This window comes from Chenopodium quinoa, unplaced genomic scaffold, assembly GCF_001683475.1.
Source record: "Chenopodium quinoa cultivar QQ74 unplaced genomic scaffold, ASM168347v1, whole genome shotgun sequence".
NCBI classification, from domain to species: Eukaryota; Viridiplantae; Streptophyta; class Magnoliopsida; order Caryophyllales; family Amaranthaceae; genus Chenopodium; species Chenopodium quinoa.
This window is the reverse complement of record NW_018742577.1, coordinates 323,956-348,237: the sequence shown is the minus strand read 5'-3', so window position 1 is coordinate 348,237 and position 24,282 is coordinate 323,956. Positions and strand designations below refer to the sequence as shown.

The 24,282-nt window shown below is 35.7% G+C and overlaps 4 protein-coding genes across 4 annotated transcripts; 2 read left to right on the top strand and 2 right to left on the bottom strand.

Annotated features, from left to right (window-relative positions):
* Positions 1–6,706: 6,706 nt before the first annotated feature.
* LOC110720830 (WRKY transcription factor WRKY51-like) lies at positions 6,707–8,398 on the top strand. Its single transcript, XM_021899882.1, has 2 exons — positions 6,707–7,803; positions 7,890–8,398. The coding sequence occupies exons 1-2, from the start codon at positions 6,893–6,895 to the stop codon at positions 8,107–8,109; spliced, it is 1,131 nt and encodes a 376-aa protein (XP_021755574.1). The 5' UTR covers positions 6,707–6,892; the 3' UTR covers positions 8,110–8,398.
* Positions 8,399–10,205: 1,807 nt separating this feature from the next.
* Positions 10,206–11,308, top strand: LOC110720829 (putative peptidyl-tRNA hydrolase PTRHD1). Its single transcript, XM_021899881.1, has 2 exons — positions 10,206–10,707; positions 10,986–11,308. Exons 1-2 carry the CDS (start codon positions 10,249–10,251, stop codon positions 11,166–11,168), a joined length of 642 nt encoding a protein of 213 aa, XP_021755573.1. The 5' UTR covers positions 10,206–10,248; the 3' UTR covers positions 11,169–11,308.
* A 104-nt stretch (positions 11,309–11,412) lies between these two features.
* LOC110720661 (endoglucanase 16-like) lies at positions 11,413–14,150 on the bottom strand. Its single transcript, XM_021899714.1, has 7 exons — positions 13,974–14,150; positions 13,236–13,649; positions 12,976–13,053; positions 12,740–12,889; positions 12,464–12,572; positions 12,140–12,303; positions 11,413–12,039 (listed from the first exon to the last, which is right to left on the bottom strand). The coding sequence occupies exons 1-7, from the start codon at positions 14,148–14,150 to the stop codon at positions 11,716–11,718; spliced, it is 1,416 nt and encodes a 471-aa protein (XP_021755406.1). The 3' UTR covers positions 11,413–11,715.
* A 2,628-nt stretch (positions 14,151–16,778) lies between these two features.
* LOC110720825 (probable galacturonosyltransferase 7) lies at positions 16,779–24,105 on the bottom strand. Its single transcript, XM_021899873.1, has 10 exons — positions 23,711–24,105; positions 23,592–23,638; positions 23,469–23,528; positions 22,414–22,473; positions 20,014–20,116; positions 19,888–19,934; positions 19,457–19,752; positions 18,923–19,280; positions 18,310–18,831; positions 16,779–17,695 (listed from the first exon to the last, which is right to left on the bottom strand). Exons 1-10 carry the CDS (start codon positions 23,877–23,879, stop codon positions 17,417–17,419), a joined length of 1,941 nt encoding a protein of 646 aa, XP_021755565.1. The 5' UTR covers positions 23,880–24,105; the 3' UTR covers positions 16,779–17,416.
* Between the last annotated feature and the right edge of the window lie 177 nt (positions 24,106–24,282).

Here is a 24,282-nt window from a genome sequence, read left to right as displayed (position 1 = left end):
CATTTAGGTTTCTAAATCTATTTCTTAAAATGCACATGTTTAAGACTATGTTCTCACCTAAAAAGTGTGGGGATAACACATGTAAATTTACTAGTAATTATAATTTTACACGTTGCTAAATGCTTTACGCGTCAATCGTAACAAATCAATGAAAGCAACTAGGTTTATGTATTGTGAACCTACTAAAGTTTTTTAAATGAATTTGAAATAAGATTTTAACACTCTTAAGGCTTTGTTCTTTTGAGCTTTTAGGCAGAGCAGAGCAGAGCAAAGCAGATTTCAGAGGAGCAGAGCAGAGCAAATTGAAGCAGAGCAGGGCAGACCACAGCAGATTGAAGCATCTATTTTTAAGTACTATTTTTAAGCAGGGCAGAGCAGATTGAAGCAGAGCATAGCAGATTTCAGCAAAGCAGAGTAGATTTCAGCAGAGCAGAGCAAAGCAAAGCAGTCCCTTATATACAACAATTAGAGTACAAATGAAGGCTGAAGGCCCAATAACATTATTCGATATGACCCAAGTGGGCACGAAGAAGGGTTAAGCATTTGACCTAATCGTGCGAAATATTGTCCCAATGCTAAATTTTTTGGAAGAGTACCATTTCTTCCCTCAATATTGAAATATATTATAATTTTGGGCTAGATTTTCTTCGGTTTATTTCAATAAAAATAATTTTAATCTAGTTAAAATAATTTTTAATCAATGATTTCAAAGATAAAATAATCCCACTATTTTTTAACTTTCATGAAATTGTAGGAGAAAGAGTTATATGCATTAAGTAAATGAAATTGTAGGAGAAAGAGTTATATGCATTAAGTAAATAAACAAGATAAAACTTTAGTGGGCTATTGTGGGGAGGAAATAAGGTAAAAATATAAAAATGAAATTGGTAGGGAGTAAAATATAGAATCTGCAAAAATGAGTTTAATCAGTAAAATTAGTTTAAGTTCCATGAAAATAATCTCAATTCAACAATAGTAATTAAGTTGAAGAGAGCAAAGCCTTACACTATTTAAGCCTTGTAGTATTTTTTTTCTTACATGAAAAATATTCAATAAAAATAATTGGGAAATTCTCAATGGTAACATTATAATTTTTAGTTTTCTCAGTGGTGAATTGCAAAAAAATTTATTATCTTTGGTAAACCTAAACTATTTATAATTATTACTAATGACATTAAATCATTAATGATGCCTTTTTTAATAAATAATTAACTATGGTTAGGATTTTATATTTTTTTAATGTTTAATTAATTATATTATATAAATAAAATAATAAAATTTAAAAAAACCCTCCTCCCCCAACAGCCACCCTCCCCACTCCTCCACCATCAGGCCGACCGGCGCCAGCCTCCCTCCCTCCCCCTCGACGGTGCCGGCGCCGGCACCAAGCCCATCCCCCTCCCCCAAACCCACCCCACGAAACCCTTCTCTCCCTATTCCTCGAAACCCACCTCCCCCACCCTCGAACCCTCAGCCACCCAGCCGCCACCCTCGAAAAATCCTAATCTGCCCTCCCCCCACCCTTAAGAACCCTCGACGAGGGTTTTTTGTGGGCGGGGAAAGGGTCGATTATGGTTTTTCGAGGAGGGTGGGCTGGGTGGCTAGGGTTTTCGGGGGTGTGGGAGAGGTCGCCAAGGGTTTGTTAGGGTGTAGGAGGGCCGATTAGGGTTTGTTGAGAGTAGTGGGCTGGGGATTTTGGGGGTGGGGGAGGTTTCCAGGTGGTTTCGGGGATGGGGGAGGTGAGGTGATTTCAAGGGAATAGAGGTAGAAATCGAAGGGGGAGGGGAACGGTTGGTCGCCGACGCCAAAAAGGGGGAGGGGTCTGGGTGGCGGCGACGCCGGCGCCGGCAAAGGGAGGGGCTGGATGGGTTGCTGGTTCGGTGGGGAGGGTGGGGTTTTTTTTTTATTTTTTATTTTTAAATTTAAGTTAATTATTTAAAAAATAATAAAACTAATTGTGGTTAATGATTTTAACTAAAAAGATGTTAACCATGGTTTAATATTAACTAAATTGCTTTATTAAGTTCACTATTGAAAATTATAATAAATTAAAGTTTACCAAGGATAATAAATTTTTTTTGCAATTTACCATTGAGAAAATTAAAAAGTTTAGCGTTACCATTGAGAATTTTCCAAAATAATTTAATTTAATTTTACTTTTGTAGAAATAAATTTTAATCAATAAAAATTGGCAACTTCAAATATAAATTAAAAATAATAAAGAATCAATAAAAATAATTTAACTTCAGTAAAAAATAATTAATTTCAGCATAACTAATTTTAGTTCATCGAAATTCTAATCCAGCAAATATAAGGTGAAAAAAATAGAGAGTATTATGGATTTATTTATACACTCTTGTTTAGGAATGCCTATAATAATTTGAGTCATCATTAATAGCTCTAATAATCTTCGTTGATATAAAACTGTGCTTAGATAATAGCTCATCTTTACCAACACCAACACATTTTGCATTTTGCATTTGATATCATGGTAATACGCAATGCGTACCATATAAGAATATTTTTAACCACAAATCTTACCTTGTTTTTTTTCTTAACAAATAGTGGATATGCAAGTTTTTAAATTACTACTATTATTATAGGCAAATCAACTTGTATAAACAACTAACTAAAACAAGGTCAAATTATAGTTTTAATAATTTATATCAAAGTTATAAATTTATAATTACTATGGATATTGCTAATGTGCTCCGTAGAGAATAAGAGAGGCATATGATCACATATTTGTTTGACTCGCAAAAAAAAAAAAAAAAAAAAAAGACATAAAAATAAAACTTATACAAATTTTCTTTGCAAACATTTTTGTTATGAAAAAAATACTATAAACATAAAGCTTCCAATTATTAACACAATATTCTTAATTCCATTACAAGATAAATGCGAGAGATGATACTAGTATACTACTCATAATAGTGTAGAGCTGTGCTTGGTATTTGTAAAACTAAAGAATCATCTTGTTGATACTGTCATTTTATAAAGTTCCCAAAGAGAGAAGAGTTAGTGATTAATTACTTATTAATTAATGGTTAATTAATATTGGGAACCAGGTCATGCCAAGAGTGGCAGCGAATACGTGGGCCCTACCACATTGAGATTCTGCATAAAAAATAAAAAGCATAGTCAACCATGTCCACTACATGATAACCGTAGGATTACATTAGGGTGATCCAACGATTGAGTGAAGAGCTACCGATTATACAGGTCTCCTGAATGCATGACCCAAAGTTTTTTAAAGTTGGTCAACAGTTTTGGAGAATAGAAAATTAATGACTCAACGTGAACGCCACTTTTTTCTGGTCAGCTTACTTTAATTATTTTACTGTTTTTTTTTTTAACCTTTTATTTACAAGTACGGAGTATTTTTATTTCCTTTTGTGCATATAGTTTAGGCCAGGGAAAGATCTTTCAAGGCCTAGCCCTAAGCCCTTCAAAAAAAAAAAAAAAAAAAAGGGTCCGGCCCTAAGAATTGTGTTAACCCAAACTTAGTTAACCTTTTTTAAAGCTTAATTTTTGGTAATTTATCCGTCTTATAATTTACATCTATCTATTTATATACTATCTACTAAAGTAATCACCAAAATTATTCTAGAAGTACACGTGTTGCGATTATATTAAAAAATTTCCAGCCAAAAACCTTTTTTTTTCCTTAAAAAATAATAAGATAATTAATAAAAAAAATATAAAGCATACATAATAGAACAATAACAACTTTAATAAAATATTAAAAGTATACAAAATCTATAATAAATACAAGCTTATATAATTATAATTTTTTTTCTCGTGAACATCCGACCGTTGCTCAGGCAAAAAACTAGTTGCTTAATAAGTGGAGATAGGAAGCTAGAGTAGTTGGCTAGTTTGTCTCTGTAACAATTTTCTATTTTTATAATTTAATTTATTTTTTTAAAAAATTATTATATTCTACTAATAGACAATTATAGATATTAATGGTAAAATACAAAAAAAATGTCTCAGACTCCCAGTATGTGTGTCTGTCAAGCGTTGTAAATTGATTTTACAAAAAAGTACACGCTCCTTACATTCATCGGAGTATGTCACTTTCCTTTTTGTTTAGTTACTTATTTAAGTTAATACATTTTCTCGCTTTTATTTTTGGCAAATTATTTACACTAGCTACATTCATAAATTCAACTAAGGGCCTGTTCATATTTACTTATTTTCAGTTCAGCTCCAATCAGTTCAGTTCAGTTCAGTTCGGCTCTAATCAGTTCAGTTCAGTTCAGTTCAACTCAGTTGTTAATTTTCATAAACATTTTCATATATTTTTATGCATTTTAATTTTTCAGTTCAGTTCAGCTCCAATCAGTTCAGTTCAGTTCAGCTCCAATCAGTTCAGCTCCAATCAGTTCAGCTCTAATCAGTTCAGTTCAGTTCAGCTCAGTTCAGTAAATATGAACAGGCCCTAAATTATAAAAATTGTTTACTTTTTTTCCCCGTTTATAATATCTTTTATCTAAATTAATACATGTACATACTTGTAATATTTCCTCAATTTTTCATATTAGATGACGCATCTCATTTGGACACACTTGCCAATGTATACTCTTTTTTTTTTTTTGAACAAATGCCAATGTATATAATATAATTATATAACGCTAATATCCCGTACATATTAGCAAAAATTTGATATTCAAAGATTAAAAGTTGAGATGATATAACAAGGCCCTACATGACTTAATTTTTTTAACACGAAATTACACATTTTGTGAATAATTAAATTCAAATTGTGTTATCAAATGTGGAATAAAGGATTAACTACTCCATAATTCAAAGGAAAATTTGAAAAGGATAATCCCACCTTTCGCTCATCTGCTCAAAATAATCCCACCTTTTCGAATTCCAAAAATAATCCCACCTTGTAACCCCATCTTCTCAAAATGAATCTTTTTCATTTAATGACCGGTTGTTTGCATTGGTAACTTGTTTTAAAAAGTAATCTGACACATGTCACCTTTTAATTGGTTTTTAAAAAATTAAAGAATTATTTAAAAAATTAAAATAAAAAAAAATTAAAAAAAAACCCTCTTCTTCCTTCCCCTGCCACTCTGCCATAGCCCCTTCTCCCTTACCACCATCACAACAAATCCTAAACCCCATCACAACCAGTCGCTGCGCCTTACCACTATCACAACCCACCACCACCGAACCCACACACACCAAATTGCCACCAATCACTTGAATCGTCTTCGACCCGTAACCAATCGCACACAAGAAGTTAACATAATCCGGATCCGCCATTGAAGTGCCGTACAAAATGTTGAACTCTGATCTCCGGTATCCACGTCTAACCTGGTGGGACCCACGGCTTCGGTCCAACCCGCGAGAATGTAAACTCTGGGTGCAATCAAATCGGGTTTTCATATCTCTGGGTTAAAACCGTTTGGTCCTCTACCGGAAAATGACGCAACCACCGGCGCCGGTTTGATTCTGACGACGACTCCATTAAAGTTGATTGTTGCTTTCGGTGATTGTGTTGCAGCGTAAGCTTTGATTAAATCTCCTTCGTCGGATCCAACACCAACAGCTGGGATCAAATGCGCGTCACCTACTAATCCCACACCGTTAGATGCTCCGTTAGCGAGAATCGTTACAATACCACCAGCTTTCTGAACAACCACCGATGGGATGGGGCGGGGATGGGTTATAGTGATGGTGGTGGTGACGGCGGTGCCAATGGTGGGGCTGGGTTACGGTGTTAGGGGATTTTTTTTTTTTTTTTTTTTTTTTTGCCTTTGTTTTATTATTTGTACAAAAAAAATAAAATTACCTGTTGAAACGATTGTAGGTAAAAAGGTTTATTCTGGGAAGATGGGGTTACAAGGTGGGATTATTTCTGGAATTCGAAAAGGTGGGATTATTTTGAGCAGATGGGCGAAAGGTGGGATTATTCTTTTCAATTTTTCCTAATTCAAAAGTAAAAGAAGTAAATTTTCCTTTTCCCAATTCAATATGCATAAACTACTTAATGTATAGGTTTCGCATGATTGAATACTACATTTTTAACTCAAGTTTCATTAGAGAAATACTTCCTATGTTTTTTTAGTTGACATATTTTGATTCAAAATTATTCACGCACTTTGCTTTGACAGGTTTTGTGATTTATATGTAATGAAAAATACAGGCTTAGTGAAATCTTATTTGATTCGACATGATACATATTTTAAAATATTAACCTTTTAAATTATTGGTTATCGATCATTAAAAATATTAATAACGTAGGGCCTGTTCTGATTTACTGAAATGAGCTGAACTGACCTGAACTGTTTATGAGAGAAGTAAATTAGATACTTAACTAAACTGAATTGAAATTAAGCCGAAGTTCGATAATATGTATCTTCAAATGAAAAAAAAAAAAAACAAATTAAAGGGAAAAAATTCTTCAAAACTTCGAGAAGACTTCCATATGAATGAATAAAATAAAGGTTCGAGAACATGCTGTAATTTGTGAAATTAACTGTTCCGAGTAAAAAAACATATTGAAAAATTGTTGAATAAAGAATAAAAAAAAGAAAAAAAGAATAGTCAATAAGTGAAATAGCGAAGCAAAGTCGCATCTACTTTAAAAAAGAGAAAAAAATCAAAATGGCAATCTCAACAATTTGACTTACAAAAGAAATAAAGTAGAGTAATAGCAATGTGGGGCCCAGCACACGGCTTTTTATCATATGTCGGGGTGTGTGTATTACCGGCTCACCCGGTCACACCCTTTGTTCCTCCCTCTATATCTGTGATTTCTCCTCTTTCCCCCTTCTTCTTCATTCCTTACTCCCTCTCTTTCTCTCTCCTTATTTCCCTTCCTTTTTAGCAGCCCAGAAACTAGATACCTTCTAAATCATAAATACAAATTAAAATGGAAGGCTATAATTATAGATCCAGAAAGATGGAAGAAGAAGTAGCAATCGAAGAGGCGGCATCAGCTGGGGTGAAATCCATGGAACATTTCTTACGCCTCTTATCACAACCTCAACAACAACAACATCAACAGGAATTTGAGTGCAGAGAAGCTACCGAAGCTACCGTTGGTAAGTTTAAGAGACTCATCTCTGTCCTTAATCGAACTGGTCATGCTCGTTTTCGGCGTGCTCCTACTCTTTCTCTCTCCTCTGACTCCTCCAACTCCTCTGACTCTCCTTCTCCTTCTACCTTCCAATTCACCAAACCTTCTACTCCAACACCTACTCTTACTCCTACCCCTACTCCCACTCCCACTCCCACTCCACCACCTGTTTGTCAACTACAACAACAACAGCCAGAAAAACCCATCCCCTTGAGGGCTATTCGTCACCACCCTGTCACTCTAGATTTCTCCAAACCTAATCCTAACCCCAACCCGAAACAGTGTGGATCGGTTTCGAAATCGGCGTCGTTTAGCATATCATCATCGGCGAATTCGTCATCGTTTTTGTCTTCAATTACCGGAGAAGAAACCGTGTCAAATGGTAAGCAGTTCGGAAGCGGTGCTCGATCTATGTTTGTACCACCTTCATCATCTGGAAAGCCTCCACTTTCCACGTCATCGTCCTCTCATCATAACAAGAGCTGCAATCATCATCGCCACCAACACAATGAATTTTCCGATGATATTTCCGGTAAAGCGTGCGGGTCAACTCGGTGTCACTGCTCGTCAAAGCGTAAAAAGTTGAGGGTCAAGAAGACAATGAGAGTTCCGGCGATCAGTGCTAAAACCGCGGATATTCCTTCCGATGATTACTCCTGGAGGAAATACGGGCAGAAACCCATCAAAGGATCTCCTTACCCAAGGTATTATTTCTTTATTAACTAATTAAAAATTAGATATTTTGGTTTAAAAATAATGTGGTTACTAATGATGGAAAATGGATCAACAGGGGATATTACAAGTGCAGTACAGTAAGAGGATGTCCGGCGAGGAAGCATGTAGAAAGGGCAACAGATGATCCGACGATGTTGATTGTAACTTACGAAGGAGAACACCGTCATTCTCCTGCACCCGCAACACAGGATCACAACTTGCAAGTGGTCCCCACCACCGCTGCACCGGCATGGTTTCAGCCTCATCATCACCCTATTTTGACTTTGTCTGATTGATTAAAACTGTTGTAGTAGTGGGTGTGTAAATTACTGCTATGACCAATGACTCAATCAGGTTAGGTTCTGAGATAGGCTTAGTAGTGTAGGGGTAAAATGGGAAAAGGGCAATGTGAGGGTATCGATGTAAATTTGGTAAAAGACAAAAAAGAGAGACGTGAAATGAGGAGTCTATGTGGTGGGGTTAGGTTAGTAGGTGGAAATTGGTCAATTGATTCTCAGTAATTGTAATTGTAATGGTGGGGGATGTTATTAAATGCTAAGTTTGACTTTTTTGTTCTCATCTTCATTTTTCCATGTGTCATATTCATATGCGTTGAATTGTCATTGTTTTTTAATTTTATAACCTTCCGGAATCAATTACTCTATTTGACTTTTCACGTTCTTTCATTTGAGTCTTAAACAATTGATTTCTTTGAATCAATTAAACATAAAATGTGAGTAAAAGTATTTAATTGTTGTAAATAATATAGACTATAAAATGGATGTAATATAATTTTTATAATTATGTATGTAAATTACAGTAGTTTGTATCTTAAAATTAAATGGGTAATTTTTTTGAGATGGTGGATAATTATTTATAAGGGGGTGGATTTTTCTTTGATACAAAGACAAGATTCGTAACCCGTGGAATACGCCAATTCACGAAATGAATGGACATCATTCCATTGACTCAACTCTAATAAATACAATTAAATGCTCTTCTCTCCATTCCATTCTTCTTCCAACTATGATACGGAATATGATATTGATATTTATTGGCCTTTTGCAAAGTCAATATCACATTTGGTGGTTGATGAATTCAAAGGGTAGACCAAAACTATATACTTGTACCTTACAACCATTAGTGCAAATCTGCAATGTTGTACTCCCTTCACAATTAAATAAGTGTTATGTCAATATAAAATTTTGACGGATTATATCTTTAATATCAATAAGTAAAATAACTGTAATTAAATATTAAATAAATTACTATTGAGATAATTCCAACAAGTACCACAATTTAAATACGACAACTAAAATGAACAGTTAAAACATTTCACTTTTTTAAATACGGAAATCAATTAGTTAGTAGTATTCAAATTCTAATACTTTAGTAACTTATAAACTCTAATGACATATTCCTCAAATTGTCCTATTTTTATACACTATTATCAATTCTACAATTGTTTTTTGATTGTTAGCACAATTTTTAAAAGTTTTTAATTGATTTTTGTATAAACTAGTTTAAACCCTGTGCAACGCACGGTTTTTACTTAATCAAATTATGAATTAGTGAATTATAATTTAATACAACAATTATTTTTAATTGAAAAAAATACTTGAATTTCTTTTCCAAAAAAAAAAAAAAACACTTGAATTAATATTATATTGTTATCATAAGTTATTGATTATTAAACATTAAAAAAAAACACAAAAATTTAATGATTATAGTGTTTTATATGAGAATGCAATTTATAATTATAACCCGTGCAATGTAAATTATATACCCATATGTCCCTATTTTGTTGGCATGTTTTGACCGGCACAATATTTTATAGCATACTATAACTTGCACAATGTTTTACAAATTTAATTGACTATTTTTAATGAAAATTAATAATCATGATTTTTTTAATTTTGTTTTATATTTATGTTTATAGTTATTGAATTGTAATGTTATTACTCCGTATTATAAAAAAAAATCAATAAATATATAATAATAGCTAAAGTATCAAATCCTAGTTAGAGCAAAAAAACTTTCAAAGAAAAAATATGTTGTAGAATGATACGAAGTACGGGAGTAGTACATTTTATCATTCTAATATATTACCTTATTATGTGTTTGTTTATTATAGAAAAATACCTATTATAAAAACATGAAAGATATGCATATAGAATATATTTCGTATATAGTTGCCAAATTGAAAGTTAAATATTATATGATATATAAAATAATATTAATGAAGATTTTGTCCCAAAAAAGAAAAAAAATGGAAAGAAAAAAGTGGCGGGAAATTTTTTAATCAGAACATGACAAGTGTGATGTTAGATTCGCTTGTAGTATTATGTAATTGATACTATACTTGTTTTAGATATGCTATTTGTCCAATGGCAAAACATTTAGCATTTGGGTGGAACAAATCAAAGGCCCAATAAATGAAATTGAACCCAACTCATCAAAACCCAAGACTTGAGGATAAAATTGTCAAATTAAAAAAAAAAAAAAAAAAAAAAAAAAAGATGGGAATATTGACACTGCCTTCATTGGTAAGGTTAAAGGCATCAATACCATTACCAGCAAGATTGAATTTGTTGTCTGACAGAGAAAAAGCTCAGTGCTTCTGCAAATCTGGTTTACAAAACACTCAACTGACCGCCACCGCAACACGGCGGAGGATGAGCGCAGATGCAACTGTAGATTCGTCGGAGACGGCGGCGGCGGAAGATGTTGTGGTCCAATACGTGGTGTTAAGGAGAGACCTGATTGACACGTGGCCTCTTGGGAGTGTGGTGACACAAGGATGCCATGCTTCTGTTGCTGCTATTTGGGAGCACAAAGATGACCCTTCTACTCTCCTCTATTGCTCCCCTCCTGCTCTCGATTCTATGCACAAGGTATTTCTCAATTGTCATTACTTTATTACGAATTGCTTCATCATATATTATAATGTATGTTCAATTGAAATGTTTTGGTCCGAATGAGTCGCAAGGGCATTACAAATTACAAAAGAGGTAAGGAGATTTGAATCTATGATCTATCGTGTAGGGTTTTTATGACATGGAAATTTGTGATTATAAATTTGTTAATAAAATGTTTACATTAGCTTAGTGTTGGTGTAATAAGATTTATGAGGAGGGAATGTTAATGAGTGGTATACTTGGATGATGGGCAGGTTACACTGGAAGTTAAAGGGGAAACTCAAATTGTGAATCTTTCAGAAAAGCTCAAGTCTGCTGGGATTTTACACAAACTATGGATCGAGCAGCCTGAGAATTATCCAACATGCCTAGCCACTAAGCCATATCCTAAATCCGTGGTATCGCCTTTTTTTAGAAAGTTGAAACTTTGTAAGTGATTGTTGTTAATCTTATAGGATATGGTTACCTGTTCTAACTTCTCAGCTCAACTTTGAGTCATACAATTTCTAGCTACGTTACTGCAAACAATTGTTTGGCTTATTACATTCATAAATAACATTTCTTGAGGTTTTACAAATCCACTGAATGAAGGAGTATGGTCAAGTGACAAAAATTGAATGTGTTTTTTGAAATTAATTGCACACAATTGTTTGGCATGTCCGCATATACATAAATATATTACTCTGTGTATATAGATATTTAATCTGGCTGTAGTCTTTTGCAGAGTTTGTTTACATGCAAAATAAAACTCTGTGCTTATTAGTTATAACCATAATTACTTAACATCCACCTAAGAGATGACATCACGGAATCATCTTATCCCTGGTCTTCATATGATGTGGAGAATGTGTTGCATGCCACTAAGTTCTATTCAACCATGTAAGTGCTGCACAGATCACACGTGGCGACTTAGTTAGATATTAACAGACTGATAGAAATGCATTATGTACTGAGAAATGTGAGCTAGGTAATGTACTTGTTATCTTAGGATGAGGATGTTAATCTAGCCAAGGCGCCAATAGCAAGAGAGTTAATATAGGTACAGGGTTCTTCCATGTTCCCAATGTGACGCCGGTCTTCAAAATTGTCACTCTTGTCTGGACCACCGACAATGGCACCAGTGAGCTCGTTTGGGTTTGGAGCATTTTTGGTGAAATAGTCCATAAAAGTTTTAGCACAAGTCACCACATCAGACTTTGATAAAATAGGATTTGATGCTCCCCTGTGATGTGGCTGTTGTGGAAAATTCTTTCCAAATCCTACCATGTATGACCTCTGCTGTGGATTTGCTCCCAGTATATAATCCATCTGCATGCCCCACCCATCACTTGATATGTTAGTATGACAGTAACTCTTGGGCTATAATGAAGGTAGTCAATTTTAGATACAAGATAATTGATATGAGTACCTGTTTCTTAGCAAAAGCTAGGAGGTCAGCAGAACCAAATTGCTTGCCACCACAAATAACCTGTTGTTTGTATCTTGCAAGCAAATCACCATAAACACTGAATGCAAAAGCGGCAGCTGTAGCATATTGCAAGTTGGCTCCATCTCTCATGTAAAGCAGTCCTCCTGATGGTCACCATCACCACCAATTATGAAAAACAGCAGCAAGGACTAACATCAGAATGCTGATATAATGTTGGGTATATTACATGAAACATATGCTGTTATGCAAGGATTAACAGGATATGAGCTATGTCTTAGTGAATATAGTAGTAATTATGGGTACCAGGAGTGAAGGGAGCTTGGGCATAAGGGCTTCCGGGGAGTACTGAACATATGTAACTATCAGCCATCTTCTTGTACTCATCCAAGGTCTGCTGCCCTTGAAAATACAGCTGACAACAGAGGATCAACATGGTGATGATTTTTTTTTTTTGAAAAGCAGTCAAGCTTTCATTTTAATTATAATGCAATTACTGATTATATATAGATGTATGTTGCTTTGCAACCTATAAAGGGAGGAAAATTGCAAGACAGCCTTTTATCTGCAGTGAGAACTTACTTCTGTGAGAAGAATCTGGCTTCCGGCATATTTGAGGTCCCAATTAAATTCGCTTATGGTAGCATCAATTGACTGATCCTCAATATAATGGTAGTAGGTTTGGTTCTTGGTGGCCTTGTACAGCCATGTTGCTGCCCATTGCATCTCGTCCTGCATGTACAAAGTTGGCTGCTTTACAAAGCCTAATTATCTGGAATAGAGAAATGCGTAGTCTAGACAGAGAGATAGGAGTTTACATTAGAGCCGGAGAACGAGCAATAGAAGGGGCATTCTCCATCGAAGGTTCCTTTATAGCTTCCAGCAAATCTAAAGAGCTGCACAAAGGGACAAGTGGTGTATGAGACATTGATGCACTAGGTTGATTATTAATATTTTATATCATGCATGCATTACTCGCTATATTATCATGGGGTATGAATTGATGATTTTGGTGACTTAGGGAATATGTGACATTTTCATGCCATATTGCTATGCATCAGAGAAGCAGGAAAATTACTGATTTGGCCTTGTTGAGGAGTCGGTGAGAATATGGCTGATCAGTTTTGCGAAAGACCATGGAAGCAGCAGCCATGGCGGCAGCAGTTTCAGCAGCAATCTCAGTGCCAGGTTTATGTTCGTCAATCTGCAAGACTGGACGTTCAGATTGCATGTTCTCAGGGCGAATCCAACACTGATGATCCACCAGGGGATCTCCAACTTGCACGTACAAGCGGTTGCGTCTGGAGCTACATTTCAGGAAATAATCAGTTCCCCATCTGATGGCATCTCGGACATGTTGGAGCTCCCCTGCAGCCTGCAGCTGAGGTTCATAAAAGATGGCTCCCCATGCCAGTGTTGTTACTGTGAATGCCATTGGTAACCCATACTTTACATTGTCTCCTGCATCGTAGTATCCCCCTACCAGGTCCACCTACATTTATTAATGTAATGTACTAATGTTAAAGACGAATCATTGAATTTATTATGAAAAAAGAATAACTTGTGAATAAATTATGGTCCAATGAAAACCATCTTCTTCTTGATAATTTCATCCTTTTAATTTTTAGGGAAATATACATAGCTATTGAATTTCATTGTTGCTTATATTTTTCATTGTTGCATTTGCATATATGTTTCATTGTTTATGAGAGTTTCATGATTCAAGAGTTGATATTTTAAGTGTGTGAATGTAATTGTTTAAGGGCTAGGGGAGGACGGTTAGAAAGAGAACATATGGCGATAATGATATACATACATTGGCAAGCTTGCCATCTTCGAGGCCAGAATCACCGCGCCAGGGGACCCTGTTAGTAGGAGGCAGCTTTCCTGATCTTTGACATTCTAAGAAAATGATGGACTTGCTTAATGCTTCTTTGTAGTTGAATCCTTGTCCTACCGCCTTCTTGTTTAACACACACAACAACAACACCATTGTTGCCATCCATGGCGCTATAACTTTAGACATAATCTTCATTTAATCCCCCTAGCTGCTTATTTGGGCTTGTAAATCAAATTCCGATGTCTCCTCAATCAATAAGCATATTAAGTGTAAGCATATGTTGATAATTGTTTTATTTTTTTTATTCAAATTTTCTTTATGAAGGGAATGACTATTATTAATGAAGAATTAATTTGAAGAATATAATAATAAAGAATAAAAATGAGATTTTTTTGGAAGGAATGGAAAAACATTGGAAAGATATGGAGGGAAAGTTACAAGGAGAGCCAACCCACTAATAACGGAATCCTAAATTTTCTTAATGATTATGTTATAAATAGAGATTTATCTATTTGTTTCCTTTATTTTTGAGGTATCTACATAAAGGGCAATCCTACAATTACAACCATGTCTATAATCTAGTACACAACTATCTTTTTCCATTTTGGGCCATATAAATAAAAAAAAGTCAAATACCACTCACTTACATGCGTTACAACACTCATATACTCATGCCAACAAAATCAACGATATGCAATAATATATGTCATATGTGTATCAATACACATAATTTCATATGTGTCAATAATGTATAATAATATATGTATATATATGTTTGTAATTTCACGTAATTTGTTAATTTATGATTTTTTATTTATTTATTATATATATATATATATGAATCCACTTATTAAAAAAAATGTTAGATTTGTCATTAAATATTACATCCGTAGTAATTAATTTATTCATTAATGCACTGTAAGACTCAATGCTTAATTCATGTTTTCAGGAGACGACGATGATGTCATCATAAGTTGAACTCACTATAGTTTTTGAATCAAATAAAGTAAGACTTAATCTGAAATGTTTGATGTTTGCGGTATATATGGGTTTGCTTCAAATATCGATACAAAAACCTAGTTTTGCTTGAAATAACGACATCACGGAAATAAGATCTAACAATTCCGAGCTATGGGTTAAGAGGGTTTTTTTTTTTTTTTTTTTTTTTTTTTTTTTTTTTTTTAATTTTTTTTTAATTACAACAGAAAAGTATAATGTATAAATTAATACTTTAGAAGCCGTAAAGGATAAATACATAATCTGAACCACTTGGGGCACAAGGCACAATAATCTAGCCCGGATCCGACCCTACTCCGCCCCGATCCGAGTTAAAATATCCGCTCTGAGTCCGAGAAAAAAGTAATCCGAGTTCGACTTCGTTAAAATAATCCGACTCCGACCCGAGGAGGGTCGGAGTCAGATCCTACAAAAAATCCGAGAAAAAAATCCGACTCCGACAAATGTCCGACTTTAACGGATTATCCGACTCCGACTCCAATATATAGTGGTTTTTTGTGTGGGTCATGGTGGCATTGGGTCATTGGGCGTGGGTTGTAAAGGCCCAAATAGCCCAACATCTCAAAGTATATTGAATAATGAAAAAAAAACTCAGAGTCGGGTCAGATCGGAGTCGGATGTCAGATGTCGGAGTCGGATTTAACCTTCGACTTCCTGTCGGGTCGGAGTCGGATTTAACATAATCCGCTCCGAGTCCGACCGTTGCCATCCCTACCTGAGAGATAACAAGTAAACTCTATTAGAAGTATCTGATTAATAATGATATTCTTTAACTTATTAAGAGTAATCCTATTGAAATACGTAGTTTAAATTAGAAAAAGGAAAAATTGACATTTGCTACCGGCGAAAGTAACTTGTGTTACATTTGCTACCCGTTTAATTATTTTGCTACCACCCAAATCTCTAAAATATTTATTTCACTACCAACTGACTTACACCGTTACTATTTTCGTTAGTTGGGTTTAGCCACCCCTCAACCTCACTGCCACCCCTCCCTTCAACTGCCACCCTCCCCCACCCTCACTGCCATCCCTCCCCTACCGGCACGAACCCACCCCCCTCCCTTTCCACCCTACGCTGCTCCCCTACCCCCAATGCAGCCCCGACCCCCACCTCGAACCAAAACCACCCACCTTTCCCCTTCCCCCACCGGAATCTGCCTCCAGCCTCGTTCCCCCACCTAAATCGACCCCCCTCCCCTTCCCTACCCTTTTCGGCCTTCCCTAGCACTAAACCACCACCCTAAACGAATTTAGAGTTTCGCTTATGGTGGTTTAATGTTAGGGAAGGCCGAAAAGGGTAGGGGGAAGGGGAGGGGGGTCAATTTCGGTGAGGGAACGGGGCTGAGGGGCGGATTTCGGTGGGGGGAAGGGGAAAGGGGGGTGTTTTTTGGGGGGGGGGTAGGGTGGGGGTGGAAGGAAGGGTGGGGATAAGTTTCGTGGTGGGAGAAGGGGAGGGGTGGGAATTGCGTCGGGGAAGTGGGAGGGAGGTGGGAATCGTGGGTGGGGTAATGGGAGGGGGGTGGGTTTCATGGTGGGGGATCGACCGTGGGGAGTGGGTTTCACAATGGGGAGTTGTTGGAGGTGGTAAGGGGGTGCCGGAGGTTGTGCAATGGTGGTTGGCTGGTGGTGCAAAAGTTTATATATTCAAGTAAGATTTAAAAGTTACTAATTACAGTTTACATGAATAATGATGTCATTAAGAGCTTTAGTAGGCTGACTAGGAAAAAAGGTAGAGGTTACTAGAATTAATGAGCTTTAGGGGTAATAATTAACAACCTTTTTTTTAGGAGTAGCACAAAGACCCCTTTCAAGGTAGTAATTTACAAATTTTACAAACTATTAATAACAATCCAACTCTGGTTTCTAAAGAATGCCAACTGAAAAATTAATTGATAACAAGTCAAACAATGGAGAATGAATCAGGCGAGCAACATTCAAAATCCAAACAGATAAAAACGACAGTGAACAAAGGGGTTATCTCAGTCCACCCATCACTTAAATAACACTAAGACATACACACAGGACACATCTGCTCAGGATAGCAATCCATTGGATTGGATGTGATTTACCTTCTATAAATCGAAACCTGCCTAAAAACAAGATATATACCTATTCCCTTGATGTACCCAGGATCCCTGAAATCATAGGCTATGCATGTCCCAAGTCATTAATCCTGGCAATTTTTGTTGATACAAAGCTTTTCTGTCTCTCTTTGATCAACAAGGAGCTCTTCTGTTGCTTGAAAGAATCATTGATATTTCATGTCTTTTCAACTATGAAAGAATATAGCATGCCAACAAGCCCATCACTAGAGTAGCAGCTGCATGTTGGAAATTGGAAGTCATAGCAGCGAAGGATTCTTCTAAATCCTCAACTGAGGCAAAAGAATACTGTAACCTTTCAAGGAATGACATTGCAATCACTTAAAAATTGATCTTCTCGGTTCAAAAACTTAAACCATAAACTTCTGTATTTAGGAATGCCTAGCTCAAGCCAAGGTTTCATGTTCCCATTGTAATGCAACACTGCAAAATTTTTGATAAATTGTAGATTGAGGCCATAATCATGACCCAAACCTGACAAAACCCACGTATCATCAAGCGCATAAACCTGGTCCTGAAATGTAAGCAAGCTAGCCTTGGATGCAGTAGCTTCATGCTGTCTACTTTTCATTGTAAGCTGTAAATTGGAAAGGGTCAATAAGTAATTACCGGCACACAAACAGAAGTATATAGCTGCAGATATGATGCTACCTCTTTTTTAATAAAGCTTTCCTACTATGGAACATGGAAGCCAAAAAGGTTGAACAAAAACAATGGAAGCGAGGAAATATTTCCAGGCATAGAGAGGAAAACTGGAAAAAGAATTCAACCCAATCCAGATTCCAGTGCACTACAAAGGAGCCTACTGCCTACCCCACGGAAATATGGAATGGCAAGTAGAAAAATCATACATACATACATAAAGAAAAAAAAAAGAAAGAGTAGAATTTTTTTCAGTTAAACAAGGATGATCAGACAAGAAAGATGATTAGATAAATCACTTCAGGGAAACTCAAAATGAAAACCTAAAATCCCCTTCATTTCAGACCCACACAAAAAAGGAAGAGGGGCAAGCACACCCCCTTCATTTCGGACCCACACAAAAAAGGAAGAGGGGCAAGCACACCAGCACACATGCTTCGTTCATGCTCTAATACATACAAATATCAATTTCAGATCAGAAGACCCCTATATCCGACAATGCTCAACCATAACAAAAGAAAGTGTTCAGGTAAAAGAAAATAAACTCACCTCTTCTACCATTCTTCTGAATATTCCAGTAAGATTAAGGTCCCTCCACCTAGCCAAGTCAATCACGTTCAATCCAGACATCCAGGCACAAGAATTTCTATTGAAATTGGTTCTACCTAGATAATTCTCCAGCTGACCCAACCTTACTGCACAATTCTCAGCAGCACCATTGACCATCCCTCCCATGTTGATTCTCCATAATGCTGACAAGTCTTGCTGAACAACAACATCATCATCCAGAACAACAATTTTGTCCAAAATTTTGAATATTTCCGGAAGGAAATAGTGTGCATGAGAAAATAGGGAAACATATTGTGTCTCATAATGCATCTTTGGAAACTTGTGAGATTGAAAGGTAATACGAGATTCCTCAGGCAATGAGGAACCGGGTATTATATTGTACTCTTCAATATTCAATACTTGAATTGAGGCTTTCTTGAACATATTTCTGACAAACCATAGCTTCATAGCATAAAAATTCTGTCTGTCTGTCAGGACATGAAAAACCAGCTTCGAACTCTCCTGAAAAGAAGTCAGTTGTAAACATCAAAACAAATAAAAAAGATAGTACGATTTGAAATGAATAAAATAAACATAAGAGAAGAGAAATTACTTTAGCATGTACAACTGTGGAATTAATTGCAACAGAAGATGCTAAAATGTTGTTGGAGAAGATAACATAATGATACAATTTTGGATCTACATATTTCTCTGTCACTGAATCTTCCAGAACCTCAGAGGAAGTGTGGAAATACTCAACAGTTAATCTCATGGACAGGCAATGTAGAGATTTTGGCATTGTCTGGACAGCAAGTTGATAAAGAAAGGCACTTTGCTTCGTGTGGAAATTAGCTTCATCTTCAGTCAGATCAACAAGTTGCCTAAATTTCTTGTCCACATTGTTGCAATCCACAGGAACTGATTTGGCTCTAGCTATTGCAGTTTCCATTTTTCGCAGCTTATCCTCAACACTGATTGACACATACAGCAAAATTAAATGTATTTCGTACATTTAATCTTTTATAAAAATGCTATCATAAGCATACAAAAGAGCAGAAAAAATATTTTGAACAATCATTGCAGGCAACAGCTGAAGGGGGGTTGTGTGAAGGGAAGTAAAGGTAATTTAAGATGGTCAAATACTCACTGTGGGGGAAGATCAGCATCCGTTGAAGCTTCACTAAAAATACGCTCAAAATCTTGTATATTTTGCTTCAACTCCCTTGACAAGTTCTCATGCACAGGAAGCTTGGCAATGCTCGGGAAGTATGCGCGAGCAACAAATAGCCGATCCTTTAACTTTTTCACCATAGAGTCCATCATATCTTCCTTATGTTCACGACGCCAAATGCAATAGCTCCCAAACCTCAATTCACATGGAATTTCACTTTCATCACCTTTTGCTAGCTGGCGCACTTCAATGGGTTTGCTGATGTTGACATTCTGCTAGGATTTTTTTAATTAATATTGATGGCGGCTACGGGACTACTACTAACCATTGAAAAAAATTCTACAAGGAAAAAAAAAACTAACTAAATTAATACAAATTATGGAAAGTATATACAGATATTGGCATACTTTTCTTTCTGGAGAGGCTTCACGGACATTAGTCTCCACACGATGCCCTGTAGATAAACAAAAGGGTACATAATCTTTTTTCAAAAGAATTAAGGACTTTGAAATCATACTAAAATATTTATATACCAGGGCTTCCTTTAGGCTGATAAACATGCATAGGAGCTTTGGTCATGGATCGATTTAATCCATCTTGGGCAAATATTTCATGATCTTGTTTTCCAACACGCTCCTGATACTCGAAAAGTATATTGTAAGTGACATAGATTAAACACTAACCACAAACACAACAGGATATTTATACTGTCTTAGACTAGTAGATTGCTTCACATTAAGATACACACCAAAACCCATATCCAGATCAAGAATTCACATATTGGCAATTAAAAGCACCAAACTCAAGTCAGCTATTCATACAAGACTGATTCACTTTGACTAGCAAGTGGCATTAGCAGTTAGATTCTCTTAGTTAAGCTTCATTGATATTAGCCCACAGCCCACTAAAAAATGCACCTAGATCAAGTTGATTGATTGAATGCAGGATGCAGTACTTCAACTAATAAGTGGAATTTGTAGTTTCAGACAACCTACATTAGCATTCTCAGACAAATTTCATTTAAATTTCGCCCAGAGACTTGCATCACTCACACCAAGGACTCAGCAGAGGTAATGAAAAGTTCAGCTTGACAAATGATAAACAACGCCCTAGGCAAAAACTATAACGAGTTCAAGTACAAACAAACGATGTCCACAGAGCACATTCTTGAAGAAAGATGCTGATACTTCATAAAAGATTACAAATGAAGTAGATAAGAGTCCTCCAAAATAATCAAAGATCAGCAATTTGGCAATTTTTGAAAATGCAAGAAAGTGACATATCCTTGAGCAACTGTGGCGCATTCCCAGCACCAGGCAAACTACTTGACTTAAAAACGAGACTTAACTTGAAATTAACATTTGGATAAAGTAAATTCCTAAGATTTAACTACCACCCTCTGGCTTCATCCAGAGCTTTTGAGCAAACGTAATTCCTCTTATGAGATGGCTATACACTGATACACATTTACGATGGATAAGTTACTCCAATCCCCACAAAAACAACCTAAATCCCGACAAATACTTCTCTAGCCAAAAAGGCCACTAGTTAAAGTTGCTGTACATCCCACCATATATCTCCTCAACATAACCATATATTCTGGAATCAAAGCCACCAAAGTTACTGAATTTCCTAACCCCTCCACCCCCATTGGGAGAACCACGGACCAAAAAGGCAAATAAAACTTGAAAGTAGTACGTTTATCTCTGGGCATTGAATAGGGCTGGCAAAGAGCCCTATTGCACATGCCCCGAAATAACGAGGGCCCAAAAATAGGAAAGAGACAAATTTTAAAACGAAATGTTTCAAATTATGCTTGATTATCATACATCATTAATAACCAAGTGCAGTAGGTACTCATATTTGCATTCCATGAATGAGGTAGTAGTTTGAATCCCACCACAAGCTTCTTTCTTATTTCAATAGAAATAGATTATGACTTTCAAATTAAGTAAAAAATTACTTTTTTGGCCATAATTTTTTTTTTTTTTTCCTTCTGTTTTTTTAGTTGCATCACTTTGCAAATGCGAATTACTAGGCGATATTTGGAGATGAGAAAGATAGAGAGAATAAAAAAAATGGACCCATGTGACAGGAGAGAGATAGAGAGAGGTGCAACTAATTTAACACTTCTTAGGAATCCACCCTTATGCAATTAAATCCAAGCTAAAATCATGAGCTGGTAAGTAGAATTTTAGGATCCAACTCGTTTTGTATACAGATGTTAACATTCCCTCATATGATTGCTAAAACACACAATTGAGGTATCCTTTTAAGCCAAAACACACTGCTTAGTAATTGATATCCCCCCTCCAGACTCCCACCCCGGGCTTCAAACCAAAGAAAAAAAAAAAAAAAGAAACAAAGCTTGTCCACAAGGAAACATCGTTAACTTACAAAAAACCATCATGAAGAGCTCTCAAAAAATGCTTTTCTAAAGCTTTATTTACCTACTCCGAATACCCTCCTCCACTCTCACTCCCCAAAAAAAAGATTTTCATAAATGCAGAGTCAAAGGATTTTCTTTGAGGTTCAATAAGTATCAGAGTAGTATAATTTTATATCAAAATAATTGATTAAAACATTACACCAGTCCAAATACATAGACGTGAACTGGACTTTGTCTACATATTTAGAACATTAGAGGCGTTTTCACTTGACTTCAAAATAACTAAACACATTTGATTTCTTCAATCAATTTCACATGGCAAGTCTTACAAACTTTACCTATCAAATGATACACCCCAACTTTAAGCAGTCTACTTGCTTGAAATTCAAAATCAGCACATAGACAAAAGAAACATAGCAGATGACTGACCCTAATAATCCAGTCCACAGATTGTAATGGAAACCAAAAGGTATAAGTGCTATCTCTATTTAAAAATTCAAGATGAGTCTTAACCATTAAAACATTATGTAATGAAGTGATGAACCTTAGGAAGTGCAGGTGCCAATCTCTCTATAAGATCTTCGATATGCCTTGTCTCATCATGCTGCAAAAAGTAATACAAAATACTGCATAAATTATTAAAATTATAAATCAGGTGTTCATAAATGTATTGAGGAGCATAATATTACAAATGATGAGAAACTTAGTATGCCAAAAGAGCTACAGGCAAAATAATTATAAGGTCATACAGTAGGGCAGTAAACTTCAATCAGAAGATCCCAGAGGACAAGCCATAGACTAAGATCTATATATGTCATTCTTAATAAAATTACAAATTAGAATTAAAGAAACTTAAAAAAAGGCTCTCCTTGATAATTGCGAATTGTAACGGTTATCATACTTGAGCAAGCAACCTATCAAAATTAGAGGTAAAATAAAATTGGAGATGGTATGTTGTAGCTTAAATGGATGTTAAAAAATAACGCATGATACAACTAGGTCCCTGGAGTGATTAACCAAAGTAGGTGTTAGAGTTCAATTGTACTGAGCTTGATTCAATAGAAGTGTATGGTATAGTTGAGTTGTAGATACTAGCTAGTGATGTTAGAAAGTGTAAAATTTGAGAGCATATGCCATCTGATTTGTTCCAAAGTGAAGTTATTGAACCCAAAAAGCTCTTCTAATAAAAAAATGTTTACTAATACCTGAAAAGAGTTACTTAGATTGATGAAACAACTAGGCCCCAAGTGAGCTATAAAGCTTGTCATTTGCCAAACAATCTGAAGTGCACATAGAAGTACAAGAATGGATTTTTATAGTGTTGAAAAGTCCTTAGGGCCTAGAGGTTGTTGAGAGTAGTGAGTATAAACAAGGTACAAGTAAATTTTATAAGAAAACACAAGTTGCACTTCTAGGACAAGAGCCGAAAAGTTTTATATTTCAATTTGACATGACATACATTTGGAGCATTGTGAAATAGTATGATACCGTGATTAAAATATAAACTAGTTAATAAGTAATGTCTAAAGATTGACATTGATCTGTGTTTGAAAGAATGCGTGATTAAAATGAATGGAATATGTAAGTAAACAGGCATACCTGATCCATGGTGTGGTTGTGGGATTGATAAGCTCCAAGAGCAACACTATCACTATCATGCTGCAATCAACAATAGTATCAGTCTGAGCCCCCAAATTAATAAAATTAAAACTAGTTAGTTACCTGAGAAGAAGAAGAAGAAGAATCATGTTGTTGTTGAGACGGAAAATCTGCAAAGAAAAACAAGATTGAAAGGTATGATCTAAAGTGATTGAAGACAGATCTAAGTTTGGAAAACGAACCGGATCCAGAAAGAGAAAGAGTAACTGGAGAGTGGAAAGCATTGTGAAAACCGAGGAGAAAGACGAGTGGAACGAGCATTGATAGAATCACAAGCCCCATCACTGCTATTACGAACCCTTTCCATCTTCGCTTTGTCGCCGCTACTCCATTTGCGCCACCGCCTTTCATCTTAATTGTTATCAGAACACGCCCATTCCCTCCGCCGCACTCGCCCTCCTCTTTAATTTATTACCGACTGCAGGAATATCACCCTCCCTCACGCTTCTACTTTCCCCCAATTGCCTTTTTCTTGTTTTCCTTTCCCTTTTTCCTTTTTACGGAGAGTATTAACTAACTCACTCTCTCACTTACTAACATTTCTACACTACAAACTACTTATGTTTTGTTGTTTTATTTGAATAACAGGCCACCCCATCATAATATTTTAACTTTGACAAGATATTATTAATCATTAAAGAAATAGATATTCCATAATTTGGTATTTATACATCTATTAATCATTAAACAATGTGGAGTATTTAGTATCTACCTATACATCTATTAGTATTAAATTCCCGAGCAAATGTATCAT

Coding starts and splice junctions, on each gene's coding strand:
- LOC110720830 (XM_021899882.1), top strand. CDS start 6,893: ATGGAAGGCTATAATTATAGATCCAGAAAGATGGAAGAAGAAGTAGCA. Junction 7,804..7,889: donor AAAGGATCTCCTTACCCAAG/GTATTATTTCTT, acceptor ATGGATCAACAG/GGGATATTACAAGTGCAGTA.
- LOC110720829 (XM_021899881.1), top strand. CDS start 10,249: ATGAAATTGAACCCAACTCATCAAAACCCAAGACTTGAGGATAAAATT. Junction 10,708..10,985: donor CTCTCGATTCTATGCACAAG/GTATTTCTCAAT, acceptor GATGATGGGCAG/GTTACACTGGAAGTTAAAGG.
- LOC110720661 (XM_021899714.1), bottom strand. CDS start 14,150: ATGGTGTTGTTGTTGTGTGTGTTAAACAAGAAGGCGGTAGGACAAGGA. Junction 13,054..13,235: donor TCCTCAACAAGGCCAAATCA/GTAATTTTCCTG, acceptor CCCTTTGTGCAG/CTCTTTAGATTTGCTGGAAG. Junction 12,573..12,739: donor GCCAGATTCTTCTCACAGAA/GTAAGTTCTCAC, acceptor CTCTGTTGTCAG/CTGTATTTTCAAGGGCAGCA.
- LOC110720825 (XM_021899873.1), bottom strand. CDS start 23,879: ATGAAAGGCGGTGGCGCAAATGGAGTAGCGGCGACAAAGCGAAGATGG. Junction 22,474..23,468: donor ACAACCACACCATGGATCAG/GTATGCCTGTTT, acceptor TACTTTTTGCAG/CATGATGAGACAAGGCATAT. Junction 20,117..22,413: donor TGGCACCTGCACTTCCTAAG/GTTCATCACTTC, acceptor TTCGAGTATCAG/GAGCGTGTTGGAAAACAAGA.